A 22965-nucleotide genomic window follows, 5' to 3' on the forward strand; every position below is an offset into this window, starting at 1 on the left:
TATAGAAAACCATTTACCACAAAGAGAGATTTTTTAGTGTGCAACGAACACATCAATTGGTTCAAAAGTGTAAAAAAATAAAAATTCAACTAATTGTATTATGACGCTTAGTGTATTGAGTCGTGTTCCAGTCACACAAAAAATTTCTCCACGGTCCGATAATAGCACAATTATTGTAAAGGGGATAAATTTTAAGGAACTTTAACAAAAAGCTTCCGGTATTGTTCACTTTAACGAAAAACCACATTTTTACACTAAAAAGTCAATTCTGATACTATTCACTTTACCTTTTATTTTGTCCTTATCGTTAAAACTCAAAGTCTTCAAGCCATTTTTATTAGTTTTTCTTAAATTTTATGGGGTAATTCTGGTCGCAAAATTATCTAATAACAAGGAAAAGAAAGCTGAGAATTATTTTATTTTTTTCAGTAAATCCAGTTCTGATCGAGCTGAATTTGCTAATGGTACAAAGCAAATCTACAACTACAAAGTTTATGTTCCTTCAAAATCTGCTAATTAAGAAGTTGATTGAACGACACAATTGAGCTATCAGCTATGGCAACACACAACAAATTGCACGACTCCTTCCTGTCTTTGGTTAAATCAAACTTGAGGTGGTTGTTTTGCTGCAATCTACACCATGCCATGGAACCCGATCAAATCCAGAAGTACTGCCTTTATCTGATCCGGGTGGACGTCCTGGCCTTCCTTGCATTGCTGCAAGATATCGAGAAGTTAGCAGAAATGTTTCATTATCCAACCATCTAACTTATTGCCTACGTGTAAAGATTTATGATAACATAACATGTTAGACTGTCTGGTGGGAGAGCATTACCCTCCTCCACAATGTTAGGCGACGATAATGTTAGTGGTGTGCTGTATGTGCAAAGAAGTGATGAGAGTAATGAACGATACCTCCGCACGGAAGACATCCATAGCAAAACCATTGAAACAGCTGATGACAGCTTGCTGGATGTCCAACCCAAGGTTATCCAAAGTTCTCATGGTCGAGAGTAACAGACCTGGCCTTCGGCCGCAAAACATGTGGATATTCACTGCTCGTCCTTCTCGCTGCCTAACTTCAACCTGTATATAGTGATCAATATCAGAACACTACGATGATCTAAAGTGAACAGAGTTACTCATTTCCTTTCGTACTTTTAGCAAAAAGTAAAATTACTAGAAAAGTTTCCGGATGTTAAGAGTAAAATCTAATTTATACTGTTGGATTGAGGAAGAGCAAAAAGTAATTTCCAAGCATAGGGGCTGTTACCCTTGCAGGTTGGCCATTTGGGCTAGGTAATGAGCTGGGGCAAAGTTCTTCCTTGATACGATTTGGCAGAGTAGCCGGAGTGGGTGTCAAAGGGTGGAAAGTATTTCCGGTAGGTGTCAATGCAGACCCGGGAGGGATGGACTCCAATTCATTATGGAGGTTGTTGATCCTCTGCAGAAGTTCCTTCAAGTACTCAATTGCATCCCCAAGGATTGAGGCCCTGTCCATCTGATATCACACGACGGAATGTCTTTCAAATCATAAAACGTTTTTCGTAGATCCTTCTAATAGCAACTAGTAACTAATCTTTCATTTAAATTGGCTAAAAGTTTGAATGTGAGAGAAATTAATGCCATCTTAAATTGAAGAGGAAGTATTTTGGAGCCTTGTAAATGATGCTACTTGTTCAACAAATGAAAAGGCCAAAAACAATTTGCTTATGAACTTTGAGGACGTAATTAATCACCTAAAACATAATGTCATTGCATATTAAAATTCACGACAAAATTGTGTAAAATAATTCTTACTTTGCTGATTTTCGGAACAACGGATCTCAGCATGTACAGCCTATCATTGAGCTTCTGCCGGCGGCGCCTCTCAGCCATCAGATTCTTAGCAGGCAATCCTTTCTTCTTCCCCTTATGACCCCCTCCTCCTCCTCCACCTCCAGCAGCGGTAACAGTACTATTCGCATTCGAGCTATTCCCACCATTCTTGGCACCGTCATCCACCTTAGTGTTCTCAGTAAACTCATCCGAATCATAGTTCAAACCCGAACCATCAAAACTCAGATCATCAACATCATCTCCCCCTCTCATTTTCCTCTTCTTCTCATTCTCTACACCCATCTCCCTCTTCCTCTCATTGCCTTCATTCAAAACCAGGCCCCCTTGTGAGCCCAAAACACCCAAATTCCCTCCACCATCGGCTAAGTTTTTCCGAAGCGCGGCTCTTTTCTGGAAAAGGGTTGGCTGTGCTCCCACAGAAGGGAAGGACTCAAGGGGTCTCAGTAACTTAGGCCTATTAGGAAACAAAGCATTGGCTAAACCATCATCCAAACCTCGAAAACCCGAAAAATTTGAACTGTTTTCGAGCAATTGAGGCATACGGGTAGTCGAAAACTGTAAATTAGAACCCAAATTCTGAGCATTCATCTGGCTATTCGAGCTCAAATCATTGAACCCAGTTAAAACTCCACCTCCCCGGTTCATCAAACTCGAACCACCAGTCGAAGCTTGAGTGTCAAGAAACCCAATGTCACAGCCCAAATCGAAGCCGTGATCCAAAGGGTTGTTAGGAACAACATTAAGCAGCGAAGACAAGTTGGGATTTTGAGGCATGTAGTAATGAACCTGATTCGGGTCGAGATTGTTGAAAACCGACGACGACGGCGAGCAGGAGGAGGAAGAGTCCACCGGGTTGAGCAGCAAGCTTTCTGGGTCGGCAAAGCTCGGCGAGAAGCTGATGTCTCTGACATCCGAATGACCGTGGATGCTGTTATTCGTCGCCATGTACCAGTCGTCTTCAGCCTCCAGCATAGATTTGAAGGTGGAAAGAGAACCCATCTCGTCTTTGTTCTCGGTGGTGCCGGCAATGGCAGCGGCGGAGGTTCTAGTCCAGGAAACAGTCTCTCTGTCCTCCCTGTCGTCCATCCAAACACCACCGTTCAGCCTCGGCAGCATTCTGAAACGAGTTTTCCCTTCTGGGTTTTTCTCAGGAAAGTGACAGAATCAGCAGAAACCGAAAGGGCCCGAGAGAAATACAAAAAGTGAGAGAGCTTTTAAGGTAGGAAGAAATGGAGGTTGCAGAAGGAAAAGGGCATAGCTTTATGGCGATTTCTTGACACGATAGCCTCTGGAAAACGTTACACCCTAATCTAATCTAATCTTATCGCCATTTGGATTTATGTGATGATTACTATGAGAAAAAAAAACTGAAAGCTTTGGGATAAGCTTTCATGGCATCTCCTTCCTCGTTTCCTGCTCGGCTTTTTGGAGAACTAGGTTTTTTTCCTGCAATTCAGGGATTTGCAGGAGAAGCTCAGCTGGTTTTGTGGGGTGGATTGTGTGAGGTTTGTAGGGGGTTTTAGGTGAGTTCTAAATTCTAATCATGGCATCTTAACGTTAATTGCAAATTTACAGGTAATGATTCACACGTGTTAGGGAGAGTTTTCTTTCTCCCCCTAAAATTTGTATTTAGTTCTTCATTGCAATTTTGTTTTTATTTTTGTTTTTAAAAAAGAGGTTGAATATTTGTTCTGTGCTTGCAAATTTGGAAACTTTGAAGCACAAAATTCATCTATTTTATTTATTTTTTAGCTAATTCATGATAATTTTGTGCACCTCACTCTTATGCGTTACACACGTCTTATATGTGTGTTAAACTTGGTTATTAGTAGATTGTACTAACAGTTATGGCTATTGGCTACTAACATACTTTCCTTTACTTGATTTGACCATATATGCACCGTCCTTTCAAATTGTATTGTTTTTTAGTGTTCTTTCTAATTTTTTATCTCTTAAGTAATCCTTATACTTTTATGCATGTAACTATTATGCGTTACACACGCCTCACACGTGTGTTAAGCTAGGTCATTAGTACGTTATACTTACGGTTATGGCCATTGACATACTTTCCTTAACTTGATTCGACTATATAAGCACTTTCCCTGAAGAACATACATTTTTTAATTGTTCTTATTGAAATTCTTATCTCGTAAGTAATTCATTATATTCTTTTGCACTTAACTCTTATGCGTTACGCACGCCTCTCATGTGTCTTCTGCTATGTCACGTATCGCATATGAGACTCTAAAGTAAGTTATGAACTAAGGGCAACATATATTTAACCTACATACTTCTTTGGTGTCCTTATTAATTATAGACTTAGAGGTGATTATAGTGTGCTCTGACCCTCCAAATTAGAGAAAATTTCTATCATATAGTCTAAGTCTAGCTTAGCACACCCACCCTAACCCCATCACAATTGAAACCAACTTACATGGCACATAATAGCACAATAACACTGTACATATGCAATGTAAGTCAGTCTCCTATGTTCTAAAAGGCGTTAGTGGGGCGGGCAAGTAGAGGCCTAGTGACTAGGAGATTAGACGGGGTTTTTATTTGGCGTCTTGGTCCATGCCTTGTCCCTTAAGGGCTCTTTTGGGGCCTTACATGTGTTTGGATTGGATTTTGATAACTAAGATTTAAGGAACGTTGAAGTAGCCACTTAGTACTACGGTATAGTTTTATTCCTCTTTACTTATAAGTGAGAGGTCTTAGGTTTGATTCTCGCCAAAGAAGAATTTCAACAACATTACTGCTAATCCATTGTGAGGCTAAGCCCTTTCTCCCTTAGTGTAGATAATATCGTATGTTAAAAAAAAAAAGGGTATGTTGAAGTAAGAATGTGTTTGTGGGGATTTGGAATGAATAGGTTATGAAGTGCTTGATATATTTTGTGAGGATTGAACGAGATATTAACTTTGACAAAATTTCTTCATATATTTCTTTCTTGAAATTAATTTAGCATGTTATCCAATCCAATCTCAGATAGGCACCAAAACCATCCATGTGTCCGTAAGACACACTTGTTACATTTGATCTACATAGATGCCAAAATGATTCTGGATTCGACTATTCAAAAACTAATTAGAGTTTCAAAAGTATGTTGTTCTCAAGCATAAATCCTGAAAGTAATTGTGCCTTTGTGTATATATATGGTTTGTTTGGAAGTACTTTTAAAATGACTCAAAGTGCTTTTAGTGAAATTTTTTTGGAACCAATCCTTAATAAAACGCAAGTGAATCTTGCAAAGTGCTTTTGAAACCCAAATCATTATCTAAAAACGATTTCAGTCATTTTAAAAGCAATTCTCAATGAGCCTATAGTTGCAGTAAATAAAGGAAAATATTGATATTTTATAATTCTATCCCTTTGCGTCAATAAAAGCCAACTTATATCCAAAAATGGAAGGATAGACTGGAATTGTATTGAAGATGTGGTCGGTGGTCCTATTTGGTACCTGTCCCTCTTCACATCATGATAATTAAGCTGTATTTGGTTTTCTGCAATTATATATATATAGAGAATTGTTATTAACACTCTAAAAATTTCATTCTATACTTCTCATAAGTGTATTTTTCTTTCTAATTATAAAAAGTTTGGAATACCAAATGAGATTTTTGAAATGTTAATAACAATTCCCTATATATATATACACGTATATATATTTATATATTTCTGGGTTTTTGTCTTGCATAAGAGCAGTGAACATGTTATTGGCAGCCGCATCCCCCAACTTATCTCAATCATTACATGTTACAAAAAATGTGATTTTATCAAAATGTAATTAATATTGCAGGGATCAAAACACAAAAATATAATGATAAAAACAGAATGGATTGCAGATTAAGGAAACTTTAATTGGAGTGTCAGCAACCCTAATTTATCTGCTAATCACACTGTAGATTCCAGGCTCCTATTTCTGAGACATGACTGTGTTACTGGGCCAAATGCAGAACCACTTTTTTTTTTTTACTGTTTTACCTGTTTTTGGATAAGGCAACTGTTAACCAAAAGTAGGTAATTACAAATGTACTAAAGGTGATGCTGTTTCACCAACTTTTTTGTTTTGCTTTCATGTTTTACATGTTCTTGATTCTCAAGGGTCTAGCAAAGTATTGCTGATTGGTTTTATGATAGCATTTTGGCTTTTTTAATGATATTAGAGTAGATGATTTTACGTGTGATACTCAACTGTCACACATACTCCATGATACACGATTTGTGTTGTTCACGTGCTATGCTTGAAAATTCGTCACACGTGAGGGGGTTTGTTGAGAGTATCAATCCTGAGAAACCTTGCTTGTGCTTATGAGTAATTGGGTTATTCCCCATATTATCAATTAGTTTGACGGTGAAACCTCAACTTTCTTCACAAGTAAACTAAGCAATAATACACATACAAGGGTAAATCTAGATGTTTTTACCCTTGTCTCATGCTTATGTTATCACAATTCGAGCAATGTTTTTACGTTGCTTAAAGTCTAAACCACATTTAAGTTTATAGTTTGTCTCATGCTCATGCCTTGCCACTTATTGATGTTTAAGTTTACATCTTGTCACACCGCCATCCTTTTTTTTTTATCAATCACCCATTGTTTTTACCCTTTTTCAAAACTTTAAACTAAATTTAAGTTTATAGCATATGTCGTATGGTCATCCTTTACGTGCTTATTCGTTTATCACTCAATCGAGATTTTACCCTTTTTAAATGCTTAAATTGTGATTAAGTTTACAATTCGTTTCATGCTTATCTGTTTTGTTGTTTAACTTTTACATGCTCATCCTTTTACTACTCGATTGTTGTTTTTATCCTTTGCAAAATATGAACTACATCTTGTTTCATACTCATTATTCTACTACTTGACTGTTGCTTAAGTTTACTGCTCACCTTATGCTCATCATTTTACTTCTGGAACGTTGTTATAGTATCAAATTACCACTAAAAGCTCCCAATAGGCTGCCTTATTTGACCTTTGAATTACGAAACTCAAGCATATGTGGATGAAACATAATAACTAAATAGGAATAGTAGTAACCACAACAAGTAGTCAATTGGATAATTGCAGACAGCAGCTTCTTAAATAAAAAACGGGAGGTCCTGAGTTTGATACTTATAAGCTGTGAATCTGTTTAATTGTGATCACAAATATAGTGTAATTCTCAACTAATCTCCTCCAAACCTCAAAACAATGAAAAATTATGGTTCGCCACAAGTTGTCTCCTTTTTTTAAAGGAAGAGTAGGAGTAGTGTAGGATTTTGATTAAAAAAATTGAGTAAAGAGGAGAGAGAGAGAGAGAGAGAGATGGGATTCATGATTTGCAGTAGCAGCCAGAGTGGCAGAGGGAATAATTTTCAGAGTTAATAGAAAGAAAGCCAAGTATCTCGTGAGCCTCTTTCTATTCACCACAACAACCATGAACCAACCAATCAAACCTCTCTTTCTCCCTTACCTTTTCTTTTGGATTTTTAAGATCTTGTGGTTCCTCAACGGTTACTTCCTTCTCTCTCTCTCTCTCTCTCTCTCTCTGCCCTTGCCCTTTGGTCTAGTTTGTGTTGTGTGCCATTTCATTCACCCTCCCTCCCACCTTTATTTCTAATGTACTAATCAAACTCCCCTTCTTGATTAAGACAAACTTTTATAGAGACACCCAAAATACATCACTCATTCATTGAGTTCTCACAAAATAAGAGGTTATGCGCAATTTGCCGTTTTTTTAAGGATTCTCCACCTTTTACTTTTGCCGACATGAGATCTTATGTATTTTAGTCTCACTTAAAAATGACCTTGGTTTTATCAGATGTGAGAATTACTCTAATCACGCAGCCTTAAACAAGTTTATCTCCAAGTTAAGAAATACCCAACCAAATCAAATTAGAGTTGACCATTGCTTATGAGCTCGATTACCTTATAAACCCGAAGTTCATCAAATCAAGCTTAATACTTTTCTAGTACATTGGAGAGATCGAACTCTTGACCTATTCTAATTCAGTCTCATTAACCTCAACTCCCAAAACGTAGAAATTTTTTGAAACTTGAATTCAAAATGGTAAATAAATGTATATAAAACAAAAAAATATTTACAAGGGGACCCACTAAATCTACAAAAATAAAGCAAAGGACAAGTGGAAATTAAAATTATGGACCACAATGAAAGTGTAGTTAATGTAAAATGTAAACAGATGTAAAAGTGGAAGGAGAGGGGCCGGCAAGAATAATGTTGCAATTGCAAGATGGCAAGGGTAAGGCTGCCTTTAATATTCAAGGACTATCCTCGTGAGCTATATGGACATTGTCCCATTGGCATCAAAAGGCTGCCCTTAATATTTAGGGTGTTAACCCCCACACTACCTTAGTACTTGCAAGAGAAACGTTCTTTTATACTATAACATCCCAACTTAGGAAATTATTTACACGGACATCCCATGCCGGCCCTATGCTTTTTCATTTGACCATAACGAGCTACGTCGCTTCGGAGTAGTTCGGGTTGAGCCGTCGAGCGTAGCATTCCTTCAAAGTGGCCAACAACACACCGAGGGGATCTAGAAAACGATGGAATCTATTGGTGATGCACAAATTGGCTACTTTGGATAAAACCATGAAGAAGTTTGCATGGTAAAGATATATCACTCTATTAGGGTAGCAATAGTATTAATTGTAAGACGATATGACATGTATGTGGTGAGATGTTATATTGTTACGCTTGCAAGTGTTGCCTTGTCACAATCTAAAAGCGAAACCATGTTAGTTGCATCTTACTCGTAAATTGTTCTTAGGGTTATCCCAAGGGGGTGAAGGTGAGTGAGAAATAAGATATGGGGTAAGCCTAGTCAAAAGTTCGATTTCCTTCCTTATTCCATGATTCTCATCCCTTCATATGTGATATTAAATTCCTCATCTTAGTCCAAAGACTCCAAACTATAATATTCTGCGCAGAAAAGAGAAGTTCGAAAAAAGGATTATTTATTAGGGGAATTATTATTAACATTCTAAAAGTCTCATTTGACACTCCAAACTTTCTATAATTAGAAAGAAAAATACACTTGTAAGGAGTGTAGAATTAAATTTTTGGAGTGTTAATAATAATTCTCTTTATTTTGGCCCAACTTAAAAAGGCCTGAGAAGCCCACAAACATCTTCTTCTTTCTTTTTTTGTCAAAACCCACAAACAAATCTTGACCGGCCCACTTTTGGACCATCTTGAATTTGACATAGACTACAAAGTAGGCTGAGTCTCCTTGGCCCAATTAGCCCAAAAATCTAGCACCTCCATAAGCCCACAAAAGAAAGAACAAACTTAAAAAAATACAAAGGTATGGTCGCCGAATTGACAACAAGGCCAAAACAAAAGGCTGCCGACCCCAGCACTCCTAAATATTGGAAAGGGATATTCTGCAGATTCCTTTCCACCTAGTTCGAGATTTAGACCGTTGAAATTTGATCAAACGGCTACAATTATTATCACTTTTGAAAAAACCTCATATTTGTAACTGTTTGATCAAATTTCAACGATCCGGATTCCGAACTAAGTGGATTATGTGGAAAGGGATCCAGAGAGGACCCTTTCCCTAAATATTTTCTGATATATTTCTTATATGTACAAACAACAAAGCGCATCCTAATCATTGATCTTTCTCTAATAGTGGTAAGGTAGATCTCGTCGGACTTGGATCCTCTCCTGAGCTAATGGAGAGGATCATCCTCATCAATCATCCATGGCCGTTGGATTTTTATCTAACCGCTACAAACAGGGGGTCCCTTTAAAGTTATAATGATTGTAGCCGTTGGATAAAAATCCAAAGGCTAAGGATGATTGATGAGGAGGATCCTCTCCATTAGCTCAGGAGAGGATCCAAATTCGATCTCGTCTCTATTAAATTTGGTCTCTCTATTACTATTTTGTTTTAATATTGATGTTCCTATTTTAAATCACACTAAAGAGATGAGAGAGTTTGATTTCGGAATACAACAGATTAAAGAAGAAGACCCCAACTACTAGGGCAATCTGCCAGTTACTTTTATAACAGTTAGTAAGCTTATAAATATTGAGACTAAACTTAAAAAAATTGAACAACAATCCAACATATTGTTCAATCCAACCGCTGAAAGCCCGAAAAAACTTCTCAAAACTATTTTTTAAAAAGATGTTCCAATTTTTATTAATAATTGATGTGTTTCCGACAAAAGCACTTGGAGGTGCTTATTGTAAGCAGTTTTTGTTTCTTTTAGGGTGCGTTTGTTGCACCGGACTAACTTCAGGGACTAAGTTGGACTGGCTTAACATGGACTAAGCAGTATAAGAATAATGAAGCGTTTGATGCAGTGCCGGACTAAAAAGCGGACTAAAATATTTTTGGAATTTGATATTTTTTATACCAACCTTTTATCTCTCTCACCATTTATCACACCTGTTTTTTGTAGAATGTCGAGCACAGAACAAAAAAGTCCAACTCAAACCCAAAATTAAATAAAACACTGAACGTTGAAAAACCATAGTTGTGAGCTTGTCTCTCCATTAAAATCCAATTCTAAATATTCAAAATCAAAACATCTCTCTAATAAAACCAATTTTAAATGGGAATTGTTATTGGTACTCCAAAAATCTCATTCTACACTCAAAACTTTCTATATTTGGAAAGAAAAATACACTTGTGAGGAGTTCCATTGACCTGCACCTTTCTCTTTGAAATTTGCAGATTTTGTTGTTTTTTTTATCCAAAAAAAAAGCCAAAGATATAAACCATTTCAATTTCGTCAAAATATATTTCAACTACGACATATTTCATCTGGAACTGGAAATAACACACACTCATATATATAAACCCCAAAAACAAAAGAATTGCAAATGAGAGTCAGAGAGGGAATTTCAACTTCTTCCTTTTCTCTCTGGTTTAGTATTAACGAAAGCTCGACACACATCCATAGCGAATTTAGCAAAGAAACAATTTTGCAATCCAAAATTGACCAAACCACTCTCAAATTTAAGCTAAACAATCATCATATCATCATAACTATAAAAAAATAACCATTACCCACTAAAAATAAATCAAAACAATTTTTGGATCCTCATCAGCTCACCCCCCGTCATAGCCTTTTTGGGCTTCCAAAGACCCAGAACCGACCGACCCAGATGACGTAAACGAAAGGTAATCGTCAGAGATGAAGCAGTTGACGAGTTCGGCGTCGGAGATGAAGTCGTGCTCGAAGCCTTTGCCATTGAAATCAAGGTCGAGGAGGTGGATCGAGCAGGATGATGCGATGTGCCGTCGCAATCCAGGTTGAGGAGGTGAATCAAGCAGACCAAAGCGAAGTTCTTGGCTAATCCAGTGGTTTTTGGGGGGACTCGTGAAGAACGGTTAGCGATGTCTCTAGTGAAAGCGAGTCCTAGTTAATCTCATTAACACTAGTTCCGCAAGGAAACAAACACTGGACTAGACTAATTTTTAATCTAGTCTAGTCCAATGAGTGCTAAGATGGGCAAACAAACGCCCCCTTATAACCTACCAAACATTTTAACTTATTTTTAATCAAATGTTACTTGAAACGCTTAATCATTATAAAAACGTTCCAAACAAGCGCAAACATTTTTACATATTACAATTACAATGTGAGTTGTAGAATTTACCTCACAAATGACATTATGAATTAAAAAAAAAAAAGAAAAAAGAATTTGAAGGAAGCTTAAGCAATTGGTCTCGTGTACGACTGTGATGCAATCAAACGCGGCGTATTGATATTTCACGGAATATTTCTGGCGAATGAAGTCGAAGCGTATCAAGGGCGAAACCGTCAACCGACGAAATATCTCAGGGTGAAGATAGGGACTGCGCTAGCATTCACATTGGCTTACAGATAAGGCCTGTGGGCCCACTCGAAGCCACAATCTCACACTATTAAACGACGTGTCGTAGTTCGCTGCCGTCGATCACTCGCGGTCGTAGGTTAGCGGTGTTCTTTAGGTTATCGTGTACGCAACGGTGCATGAACGCTGATGCACCTTCATGTGGAAGAGAAAAGGCCAACAGATAGATTTATCAATTTATAGAGAGAGAAAGAATTTATAGAGAGAGAGTTTTAGAGAGAGAGAGAGAAAGAGAGCTTCTCTTAAGACCACACCTATCTCTTCCTCTTTCGGCCGACCATATCATACTAAGAATAGGGTCTCTCTCTTCGTCTCCGAAGAAAGACCCTCTCTCTCTCTTCTCTTTCTCTCTCTATAAATTCCGTTTTTAATATTTCAATTCGAAAGTTTATCCAGATAACGGGGTTTTAGGTGAGCTTTTCTTTTCAATCTGTTTACCCTTTTGGATTCACTGCTTCTGTGCGTGAAAAGTTAGGGTTTTTGTACTTCTGCCTAGGTTTATCTGGAATCTGGGTTTTCTGGGGTCTTCCCCTTTTAATCGATTGTTCTTATCTGTTGTGAGTGAAATCTGCTTCTTATGTTCGAGTTTCGGATTTGTTAATGTTTTTATGTTGTTGTTGTAACATGGGTATCTGATGTTTTTGTGTGTTTTGAGGTTATATGGCCTTGTTTGAATCTGGGGATCCGTTCTTTTGGTGGTTACTATGTTTCTGAACTTTTTTGTACTGTTGTAATTCACGAAGTTTGTAGATTTTAATGTTATATGAATGTAATTGTTGTTGGGTTTTGATGTTTGAGCTTTACATGCTTGGTTTGGAGACTAAAATGGATGAAAGGCTTGAACTTTATGTTTCGTTGATAGCGAAAATGGAGTGAAAAGGATTTCTCAATTTTGTAGTTATAGTTACTTTTGAGTAAGTCGATACATATGTTTTATTCTAATGGGAGAGAGGAGATTTCTGTACCTTGAGTAGTAATCTTACTGGTGTGAATATTGCTGCGTAAATCTCCGTAGTTTGATGCGCGTAGCACAAATTCTGTTATTAGTGAAATCTGTATGTTGAGTTTGTGTCTCTATGGATGTCTTGAATTGTGAACTAAATCTTTGTTTGGTCGTTGCTGAATGCGGAATAGGTTGGAATCATGGCGAGGAATCTGGTTCAGTCTACTTATATTCCAAGTGTGGCAACCGGGAGAAGGCTTGGCTACTCTAAAGGGTCTGGGAATGCCAGAAGGACAGTCATGTTCTGTACTTTACGAGCACCTGCATTGAGAATGAGCAGTTACACAGGACTCCGGAGTGTTAATGCTTTAGATGTTAGCGTAAAACCCAGGCATGACTTATTTTCTACGGTGAAATTCGCAAACACTAAACGTCGTGAACGAGCAAGCAGATGTGTGCCTAAAGCCATGTTTGAGCGCTTCACAGAAAAAGCAATTAAAGTAATTATGCTTGCACAAGAGGAAGCAAGGCGACTAGGTCACAATTTTGTTGGTACTGAGCAGATACTTTTGGGTCTTATTGGTGAAGGGACCGGTATTGCTGCCAAGGTTCTCAAATCCATGGGAATCAATCTTAAAGATGCACGAGTTGAAGTGGAAAAGATAATTGGAAGGGGTAGTGGATTTGTTGCTGTTGAAATTCCATTCACTCCTCGTGCAAAGCGAGTTTTGGAGCTGTCACTGGAGGAAGCTCGCCAACTTGGTACCTTCTATTCTCTTCCTCCTGTTCACCAAATGCCTCAAAAACATTGATATAAAGTTAAACTAATAAGAAGCATCCTTTTTCTCCTTGAAGGGCATCCTGCCTTTATTTACTTGGTTTTCCTAGTAATTGCGATGTGTAAACCTTCATTTAATTTAGGTGGAACAAAATTTGTATAGGCTGTTTGGCATCAAACGTAATCCTTGTGGAGTGAATCCATATTTCAATTGAAGTGTAGGGATCATACATGAATTGAAGGCAGAATATGATCTCAATGCAAGTTGATAACTCTTTTTTCTTTTTTTGTTTCTCTGCTGTACATCCAATTTTGTGTTATACAGTTCATAAATGATGGATTTCAGGTCATAACTATATTGGCTCCGAGCATTTGCTTCTGGGATTGCTTCGGGAGGGTGAGGGTGTAGCAGCTCGTGTTCTTGAGAATTTAGGTGCTGATCCTAGTAACATTCGCACACAGGCAAGAATAGCATCCTTGTTTAGTGATTTTTTTTTTGAAGAAATTCATTATCAGAACTGAAAGTAACCATAAAAACTTTCTTGGTGCGGACAGGTTATTCGTATGGTTGGTGAGAGCACAGAAGCTGTTGGTGCTGGTGTTGGAGGAGGGACCAGTGGTAATAAAATGCCGACTCTAGAAGAATACGGGACCAATTTGACTAAGCTAGCGGAGGAGGTATTGAACTCGTTTATTCTTTTTTTCCTTTGTCATGTCGTAGAATGTGCGCTGCTTTAGATGTTTTGTTTTTGTATCAAGGTTTGTTTTTAAGATACTTTTTCTTCAATTCACAGGGTAAGTTGGATCCTGTTGTTGGAAGACAACCTCAAATTGAACGTGTCGTCCAAATTTTGGGTAGGAGGACCAAGAATAATCCCTGCCTTATTGGAGAACCTGGTGTTGGGAAGACTGCAATTGCAGAAGGTCTTGCTCAACGGATTGCAACTGGTGATGTTCCAGAAACAATAGAGGGAAAGAAGGTGGGTGAGAGTTTAGTTATAATTCTGAATAGGTTAAAACTTATTTGGAACCGTTCCTTCTATTTCAGTATTTCAAGTTATATCTTGAAAAGCAATGTAATAATACGTTTGACCTTTTCTCCTTCTTAAAATTGTCTAGGTTATAACTCTGGATATGGGTCTTCTTGTTGCTGGTACAAAGTACCGTGGAGAGTTTGAGGAAAGATTAAAGAAGCTAATGGAGGAAATCAAACAAAGTGATGAGATTATTTTGTTTATTGATGAGGTGCACACTTTAATTGGAGCAGGAGCAGCTGAAGGGGCAATTGATGCCGCAAATATATTAAAACCAGCTCTTGCAAGAGGTGAACTGCAGGTAATAATCGTAATATTAAAAAAGTGATGTACGGATAAAAAGTATTCAAACCATTTTTTGTTTTTTTTACCTGAACAAATATCGTGTATGTATATTAAACACATATGTATTTGTTAACTGGAGGATGCACTTATAGATTTTATTGTCTGGGGAGTTGAGCTTTTCATTTGTTTTGTGCTCTTTGAATTCTGACGATTCAGGAATGATATATTTGCTACATTATATTAGCTTGCTGCTGTTTACATTTGAATCCGAATAGTAAGTTTCATCTCTATTGGTACAGTGTATTGGAGCCACTACTCTTGATGAATACAGAAAGCACATTGAGAAAGATCCAGCATTGGAAAGGCGATTCCAACCAGTCAAAGTTCCTGAACCAACCGTGGATGAAACCATTCAAATTTTGAGAGGGCTTAGAGAGCGTTACGAGATTCACCACAAGCTCCGCTACACTGATGAAGCCCTGGTATCTGCTGCTCAGCTATCATACCAGTACATCAGGTAGGCATCCATAATTCTATGTGTAATGTTGCTAATGCTGGATACTGTTGATGCTTATTGAAACTAATTAAATGTTGATAGTGTTTTGATGTGTACCAATGTCTTTTGTTATTGTTTGCGTTCCCTCCGCATAACCAATCCGTAAAATTAGTTGGTCTCCACTTTTCTGTTTGTTTCTGATGGTGCTAGCTACCTATCTCTTTCCCCATGCATGTGTACTTGAATAGTTCTGTTCTGATTGATAATTGTGTATACTTCAGTGATCGCTTTCTGCCTGATAAGGCAATTGACTTGATTGATGAAGCTGGTTCTCGAGTTCGCCTTCGTCATGCACAGGTATGAGTATGACCATTTCTAAGTTTTGATAGCCACCATCTTCTTAAGCTCAGGGATTTTGTATTGATGGGGACATGCTAAATGTTTTTTACAGCTACCTGAAGAAGCTAGAGAGCTTGAGAAAGAGCTGAGGGCAATCACTAAAGAGAAGAACGAGGCTGTTAGAAGCCAAGACTTTGAAAAGGTACAGAACTCTGTTTCTGAATGCACTTCTGTTGTAAAATTGATTTCAGAGTTAATGGGGTTTCTGATGGTAGATTAAGACTGTCAAATATCATCGTCTGTTAGGCCTGTGGCTTAAAAAAACTTGCATAAGTTGAGCTGACAACATGCATTTTGGACAGGCTGGGGAGTTACGTGACAAAGAAATGGACCTAAAGGCACAGATCACAGCTGTTGTTGATAAAGGCAAGGAGATGAGCAAGGCAGAGAGTGAGGCAGGAGATGTAGGTCCTCTCGTGACCGAAGTGGATATTCAACATATTGTGTCCTCCTGGACTGGAATTCCAGTTGAGAAAGTGTCCACCGATGAATCAGACCGCCTCCTCAAGATGGAAGAGACCCTCCATAAGCGAGTGATTGGTCAGGATGAAGCAGTCAAGGCTATTAGTCGTGCTATTCGCCGAGCCCGTGTCGGACTGAAGAATCCTAATCGTCCTATTGCCAGTTTCATCTTTTCTGGTCCAACTGGTGTTGGGAAATCTGAGCTTGCAAAAGCTTTGGCTGCTTACTACTTTGGTTCTGAAGAAGCCATGATTCGGCTTGATATGAGTGAGTTTATGGAGAGGCACACTGTTTCCAAGCTCATTGGTTCTCCCCCGGGTTATGTTGGTTACACCGAGGGAGGTCAGCTGACTGAAGCCGTTCGACGCCGTCCTTACACTGTGGTGCTTTTTGATGAAATTGAGAAGGCACATCCCGATGTCTTCAACATGATGCTTCAAATACTCGAGGATGGAAGATTAACCGACAGCAAGGGCAGAACCGTGGATTTCAAGAATACACTTCTGATAATGACATCTAACGTCGGAAGCAGTGTTATTGAGAAGGGAGGCCGACGCATAGGATTTGACCTTGATTATGATGAGAAGGATAGCAGTTACAATAGAATTAAGAGCTTGGTGACAGAGGAACTAAAACAATACTTCAGACCCGAGTTCTTGAACAGGTTGGACGAAATGATTGTTTTCCGTCAACTCACCAAGCTGGAGGTAAAGGATATAGCAGATATAATGCTCAAGGAGGTATTCGAAAGGTTGAAGAAGAAGGAGATAGAGCTTCAAGTGACGGAGAGGTTCAGAGACAGAGTGGTTGACGAAGGATACAACCCGAGCTACGGAGCCAGGCCTCTAAGAAGAGCGATCATGAGACTGTTGGAGGACAGCATGGCTGAGAAGATGCTTGCAAGGGAGATCAAAGAAGGCGACTCAGTCATTGTGGACGTCGATTCTGATGGCAACGTGACCGTGCTAAACGGCAGCAGCGGTTCTCCTGAGTCCTTGCCAGAGCCGATTCCCGTTTGAAGAGTTAACGTAGGCGCATTTCGTTGATCTGTTGGCAATATGTCTGCATCTTTTTTTCATTTGCACTTTGGCCATTGAACGTAGTATGTTTTAATGTCGAAAGGACTAGTCGGTAGCGGCAATCGAAAGCTGTTTGTTTAATGGTTCTTCGCTTGAATGTTCAAGGCTGTACCAGTTCAATACAGAAAAATAGCAATTCCATACTTCAGTTTCTCAAATAGTAGAATTAGACTTCTCTTTTTACACCTCGTGTGGTGGTTCAGTGTTGGTATTTATAATAAAAATTTCAACTGTTAAACTTCTATGCCTCTGAGAAGTTGTGTGCTGCCATGTGACATGAAGTTTGATCAAGCGTTAATCAGTTAGTAACATCTCTAGCGTTTTGGCCCACTTCACTCTCTGATATTTCTCATAGTTTGAACTGATATTTGTCAAGTTATTATTGAAAGAGTCTCTGACAAAGTAGTTAAATAGACGAACACAACATTGTCGATAAACAATGAAATGTCTACCAAAATAATGGCTAATTTGAGTGAGTTTTTACAAGAATGATTACTGGTACGAAATATTCAGGTCACCAACTGTTAGTGTTTGAGTGCTCCTGCAACATGAATTACTAACGTGGAAAAGAAACGATTTTGAGTTAAAAAAGGGTAGTTGCTGCTGATATTCATCTATGTACACTTGAAAAACTGTGCTTGCTCGCAGACGCGGGTTAGGCCAGTGCGCCTTCCCTTTACATCTCTGTTCGAATCCCTTCACCCGTAGATTAGAGTACATTATAATATCGCTTTGTCAGAAACACAGTGCATGGCACTGCCAATATATATCCCTAACTTGTCTGACAATCTACAATCTTCTTGATTACCAGGCAAACTCTACAATCTGTATATTTATATCTACAAGAATGGCCAGCCACATTTCTGCAACCATAAGTCCTTGACCTCCAAAAGCACCTTATAAAAAGGAGGCCTGGGAGATCCCTAATCTTCCACATCTGAATGAGACCTCTGTTTAGGGATGATGCTTCCGCCTCGGCTAATTTTTAGCGCTGTCAAGGCCTTTTGTATCTCCATTGTCATTGCACTATCGACACTACCTGACGATAGCTTCTTGTGTGATTTCTGCAGATGAAGCTTAAGCGAGCTGCTACTCAGACCTGCATTTACCCCGCAGATGGGGCAAACTTTCATCGTAGGCTTCCGCTGTTGCCACTCCATGGAAACTCTCCCATGAAGTTTCTTATCCAGATCCACTAGGATCTTTGCAAAACCATCATTGGGTTGCGCCCGACGATGAACTTGTTTTAGAGAATTCCACGCCTCTAATAGAGTGCAATTCCTGCACCATAGAAAGATTACTTAGCTAAACATTTCTCAAAGTAATATTGTTGGAATCACAATTTACACCAATAAAAGCAATACGGGTATTGAAGATCTGTTGATGCCCCATGTGTACGAGGAGTGTACTATATGTTCTACGATGTGTATAACAGATTTTACTTACTTTCTCAGCATTAGGTATGCAAGCACTAGGGTGGCACTTCTACTTTTCCCCTCGAAGCAATGGACAAGAACCTTCCCTCTTTCTTGTTCAACATGATCAGTAAAACTGATAGCTTCATCAAAGATGGTGCTGATATTTGTATCGTCATTGTCGCATATCTGTTCAAAGGAGGTGTGCACTCTATTCAGGACAATGCAGGTGCCAAACATTTTATGAAAGCAATAAAATACATGCAGAGTTGGGGGATTAAATTTTTAATACATTAAAAACAGAAACTTCACCAAATTAAATGGTGAGCATGGATTCTGGGAGAGAAGATGTCATTAGACAACGTTCACATATGCTTATTTGGATGTGTAAACACTGATGAGAAAGAACCCTTACAGCAAAATTCTTGTACTCGAATAGATCAGGAAACTGAGAATCTGCTTGTCCAATTTCATTGGAGCACAAACACAATACATGAGTAATTCCTAAGCGTTGCAGCGTGAATACAGATCGTGCAGCCAAGGCTCCACCGATGAACATGCAACTTGTGACTCGAGATGGCCTCTCTGTATTTGCAGCCTCCGATATCAATGCAATCCTCTCAAGAATGTGCTCAAGTCTGACCTGTTAGTTATAGAGAAATGTTTACAAGAAAGAGAGAGAAAGGAATAAAAAAACAGAAAAGGAAAGAAGGGACAAATATACCTTCAATTCATAAGCATCAACAACACCATTGTTGTCACTGCCCTCGAAAAACCCAGAATTAAAATTGTTCTCTTGACATAGTTTGATAGCATCACTCTTTAGCATTTCATTCCACTGTTCCAGTTCTTTGTTTGATTCAGCATCAACCTGAGCATTGTAATATATCGAAGTTTAAGAGAAACTATGTATCAAGAAACGGCTTTCTGTTTCCTCATCTGCGGTATCATATAAGAAAATTTTTAGTTTGCTTTAAGTATGTCCAACCTTGGCGTATTTATGAAAGTCCCGAAGCTTTGCTGTCAAACGCAGACTACTGAGGGGCTCCGCACTTCCTTTAGAGAACCTCCCATGCCAACTATCCCTTGACATGGGAGAGCTGCAGTCATAGCCTTCTTTATTTCCAGAAGACGAAGACCTTAAAGCAGTTCTCTGTGACTCAGAATCACTAAAATCAGGATTGTTCTCATTGACAAGTCGTTCCTTACTTGGTGCAGAAGCACAATGAACACTTCCAGCAGCATGAGAGGGAGACTCAGGAACTGCCAAATCCTCTTTGTCGGACTCCCCTGAGGATATTCTATCTATAATATTGAAGAATATTCGTAACAAGTTCTCCAGTCTTTGATGAAGTGTGAGTAAGAATATATGGAATCCCTGCAGATCCCTAAGAGCAGCTCGGAATCCACTACGAAATTTTTTAACAACTGAAGCCATCTCATACGCTGGTATATCAGATGCATCAGTTTCTTGTATGGTAGAACGTCCTAACTTCCCTAATGTTATTTCATGCAACACATTAGAGGAGTACTCAGAACTGTTCAGTAGTAACTCAACCAACCTGGGATAAATTTCCTGATCATTTGCGCGCTTTCCAGCAGGAGGTCGACGAGGAACCCCAGAGTCAATAGCCACAACTGGAAAATCAGAAAACACCGAATGATCTGATAGTTCACTCTGTATAGATCTTGGTGACTCTATAATATCTGAAAGATCAGAGGTCTGTGTTACTGTTACGGCATTATGAGTACCCAATTTGCTATCTACTGAAGTTGCCCTTCTATCCTTATGAAGACCTCTGATTACTCTTGGTTTGTATCGCTTGATTGCACAATCGAAGGCTTCCTCCAATCTATCCATATTTCCCAAAGCCATTTTGTCAGCCAACAATAGATTTGCGGAATTTCCACGCCATCTGAGCTTATTACAAGGAAGCCTATCCTCATTTCTGATGACAAGATCCAACATCAAGATCCTACCAAGAGCAGCCGCTGTTTTTTCTACAGTTTCCCTCGATTCAAATACAGTTGGGCTTTCAAGTAAAGGAGATCCCTGAATATAGCTGCAAAAATTAAAGCTTTGGCCTTCAGAACACCATATAAAAGGACCAGTTATCTACTAGGAAGCGTTTTCTAGTGGTCCAGATCATGGAACATGATGCTTCCTCATTTAGTTTCTGTTAAAAGCATACAAGGAGTGGGGCAGAGATCAGGTTCTAGAAAACCTAGGGGAACAATTTAACTGCATGCAAAATGACCCGAGCAATCAAAACAAGTTTTTGCCACGACTCTAACTAGTTATGTGCATGCTCGATGGTGAACGAAGCACAAACATTTCATAATGCAGAATTAACTCCTTAACTACGTTAGAAATAGAGACACTAAGATTATAGTTAGACCTTATGAGCAAAAGGCACCGGCTAAGTTCAAGAGCTTCCAAAAGTTCTGAGCACGTCATTTCCCCACATTCATCTCCTTCTAAACTTGCTGCATCTCTTGCTTTCTCTGCAGCTTCCTTCATCTGCAGCCACTCCAAGCTACAATTATGAATGACTCTGGCCTGCAATATCCAACAGACAAAGCATATATGTATTATGGTAGATATGATATTATCGCAGGAGAGAGTTGAGTGACAATGTACTACCTGAGGAGTTCGAACTCCAAGCCACTTTGCAAATTCATATCCAAGGCGTTCAGATTGTGTGGCCATTCTTGATGATGAAATCTTTATAACAGCTGCCGCTTCCTTAGTAGAAGCATCATCATTCCCTGGCTGGTTGAATAGGCCAAAGAAGACAACGCCCCCTGAATTTACGGTTACCTATATGCACACAACTGAAGAGATTACGGGGAAGCAAATAAGAATATAAATAATGACGTACGTGTTTATTCAGTGATTCAATCCAGTAAACATAACAAGAATTCCATACAATGTAGTTAATTTAGATTGCACACCTCAAGAGCTTTATTCATTTCATCCTCAGAATTGTCATTGCTACTACTAAGCTCAGTGTGATGAAGCGAAGAGAGCCTATCCCAGGAAAAATAACACGAGTCAATGTCCAATGCAGCAGCCCTACCAAGTCTTTCCCAGAGATTGACTTCCGTGGTTTGCTCACAGGGAAGAGAACCTTCCCAATCATCAACAAAGTCTCCTACACTGAATGACCACCGTGATGACTACTACCGAACATTGTGACCACATTTCAACGTAAGATAACACAAAAACTGAAACAGACCTCGAAGGCATACTGTCGAACCTCGGAAGGTGGTGGGGGAAGCCAGAGGAGTGATATTTGGCACTCCGTTTACGAAGCAGTTCCATCCATTGCGTGATTCTATATGCCTGCCCTGCGGCAATGTCACCCAACATATACAAGGCCTGCATTCCCAATGCACCCCCAAACATCCATGATTAAATTTCATTTTTGTTTCTCAAAAGTTCAACCACTACCTTTCTATGCAAAATCGTACTACAACACAAGCATTCCAATAAAAATGCGGCATATTATACAAGTTACTAACCCGGGAAGTGACGGTGAGAGGCAAAGGGGCCTCAGGCTCGTCAGAACCGGGGTCCAATTCCTTGTCCTGTAATTCCAGCATATAAACTACAAAATATGAAATCGGAAACCCCCAAGTTTACTCATTTCTTCCAAAAAAAAAAAAAAAAAAAAATGCAAAATTTACACAATGCAGAGAAACCCCGGATTCCAAAACATCAGATAAACGCGAATGGCATTCAAATTAGGCGCAATCTGAGATTTTAACGATCTGGGTTTTAATAAAAGGGAAGGAAAGATAAAGGGAAGGGAGGAAAAACACCTGGAGCTGCAGAGGGTTGGTGAGTGCAGGCTCCTGGCTTTGCTCCTTGGCCATAATGTTTATTTTTGGGATGTTGGGGATTTTCTTTAGAAAATTAAAAGAACGGGAGGAGGACAGAGAGACTTGAAGCAGTTGGAGAGAGAGCTGCAGAGGAGGATAAAGCATAATTTAAGAAATAAAAAAAGGAGTTGGCTTTTTTAAGAAAGAGAATGCGGGATCGTTGGAAGTTGGCGCCTTTTCAGTTTGTTTTGCTGTTCTGAAAACTATGCGTTGTTGTTATACGGTAGAGAGAGAGAGAGCGAGAAAGAGAGAGAGAGAGAGAGAGAGAGAGAGAGAGGTCAAATTGTGAAAGAAAGGGTGGGGAAATTATGTGATCTATTATATTTTTGATCTTTTTTTACTTGACTCTCATTTAGTATAAGAATTGTCTTTAACAAAATTTATGTTGTGATTTTCACTCTCGTAATCTTCTTTATCACTTGTCGCTTTGTTGTTTTATACTAATTTTTATTTGATTTATTCAATTTTACAGGTAAAGGCAAGGAG

The 22965-nt window shown here is 38.9% G+C and overlaps 3 protein-coding genes across 3 annotated transcripts; 1 reads left to right on the forward strand and 2 right to left on the reverse strand.

Annotated features, from left to right (window-relative positions):
• Positions 1 to 409: 409 nt before the first annotated feature.
• On the reverse strand, positions 410 to 3356 carry LOC137711326 (transcription factor ICE1-like). Its single transcript, XM_068450557.1, has 4 exons — positions 1801 to 3356; positions 1274 to 1501; positions 916 to 1086; positions 410 to 717 (listed from the first exon to the last, which is right to left on the reverse strand). Exons 1-4 carry the CDS (start codon positions 2953 to 2955, stop codon positions 634 to 636), a joined length of 1638 nt encoding a protein of 545 aa, XP_068306658.1. The 5' UTR covers positions 2956 to 3356; the 3' UTR covers positions 410 to 633.
• Positions 3357 to 11891: 8535 nt separating this feature from the next.
• Positions 11892 to 17421, forward strand: LOC137710272 (ATP-dependent Clp protease ATP-binding subunit ClpA homolog CD4B, chloroplastic). Its single transcript, XM_068449200.1, has 10 exons — positions 11892 to 12114; positions 12838 to 13408; positions 13771 to 13886; positions 13980 to 14102; positions 14219 to 14404; positions 14544 to 14759; positions 15043 to 15260; positions 15521 to 15596; positions 15691 to 15780; positions 15941 to 17421. The coding sequence occupies exons 2-10, from the start codon at positions 12847 to 12849 to the stop codon at positions 17117 to 17119; spliced, it is 2766 nt and encodes a 921-aa protein (XP_068305301.1). The 5' UTR covers positions 11892 to 12114; positions 12838 to 12846; the 3' UTR covers positions 17120 to 17421.
• Positions 17422 to 17783: 362 nt separating this feature from the next.
• On the reverse strand, positions 17784 to 22473 carry LOC137710273 (dual specificity protein phosphatase PHS1-like). Its single transcript, XM_068449201.1, has 11 exons — positions 22420 to 22473; positions 22120 to 22185; positions 21834 to 21976; positions 21550 to 21754; positions 21239 to 21415; positions 20994 to 21154; positions 19583 to 20657; positions 19319 to 19465; positions 19010 to 19237; positions 18626 to 18783; positions 17784 to 18460 (listed from the first exon to the last, which is right to left on the reverse strand). The coding sequence occupies exons 1-11, from the start codon at positions 22471 to 22473 to the stop codon at positions 18103 to 18105; spliced, it is 2772 nt and encodes a 923-aa protein (XP_068305302.1). The 3' UTR covers positions 17784 to 18102.
• Between the last annotated feature and the right edge of the window lie 492 nt (positions 22474 to 22965).

Source organism: Pyrus communis, chromosome 12 (genome assembly GCF_963583255.1).
Source record: "Pyrus communis chromosome 12, drPyrComm1.1, whole genome shotgun sequence".
NCBI classification, from domain to species: domain Eukaryota; kingdom Viridiplantae; phylum Streptophyta; class Magnoliopsida; order Rosales; family Rosaceae; genus Pyrus; species Pyrus communis.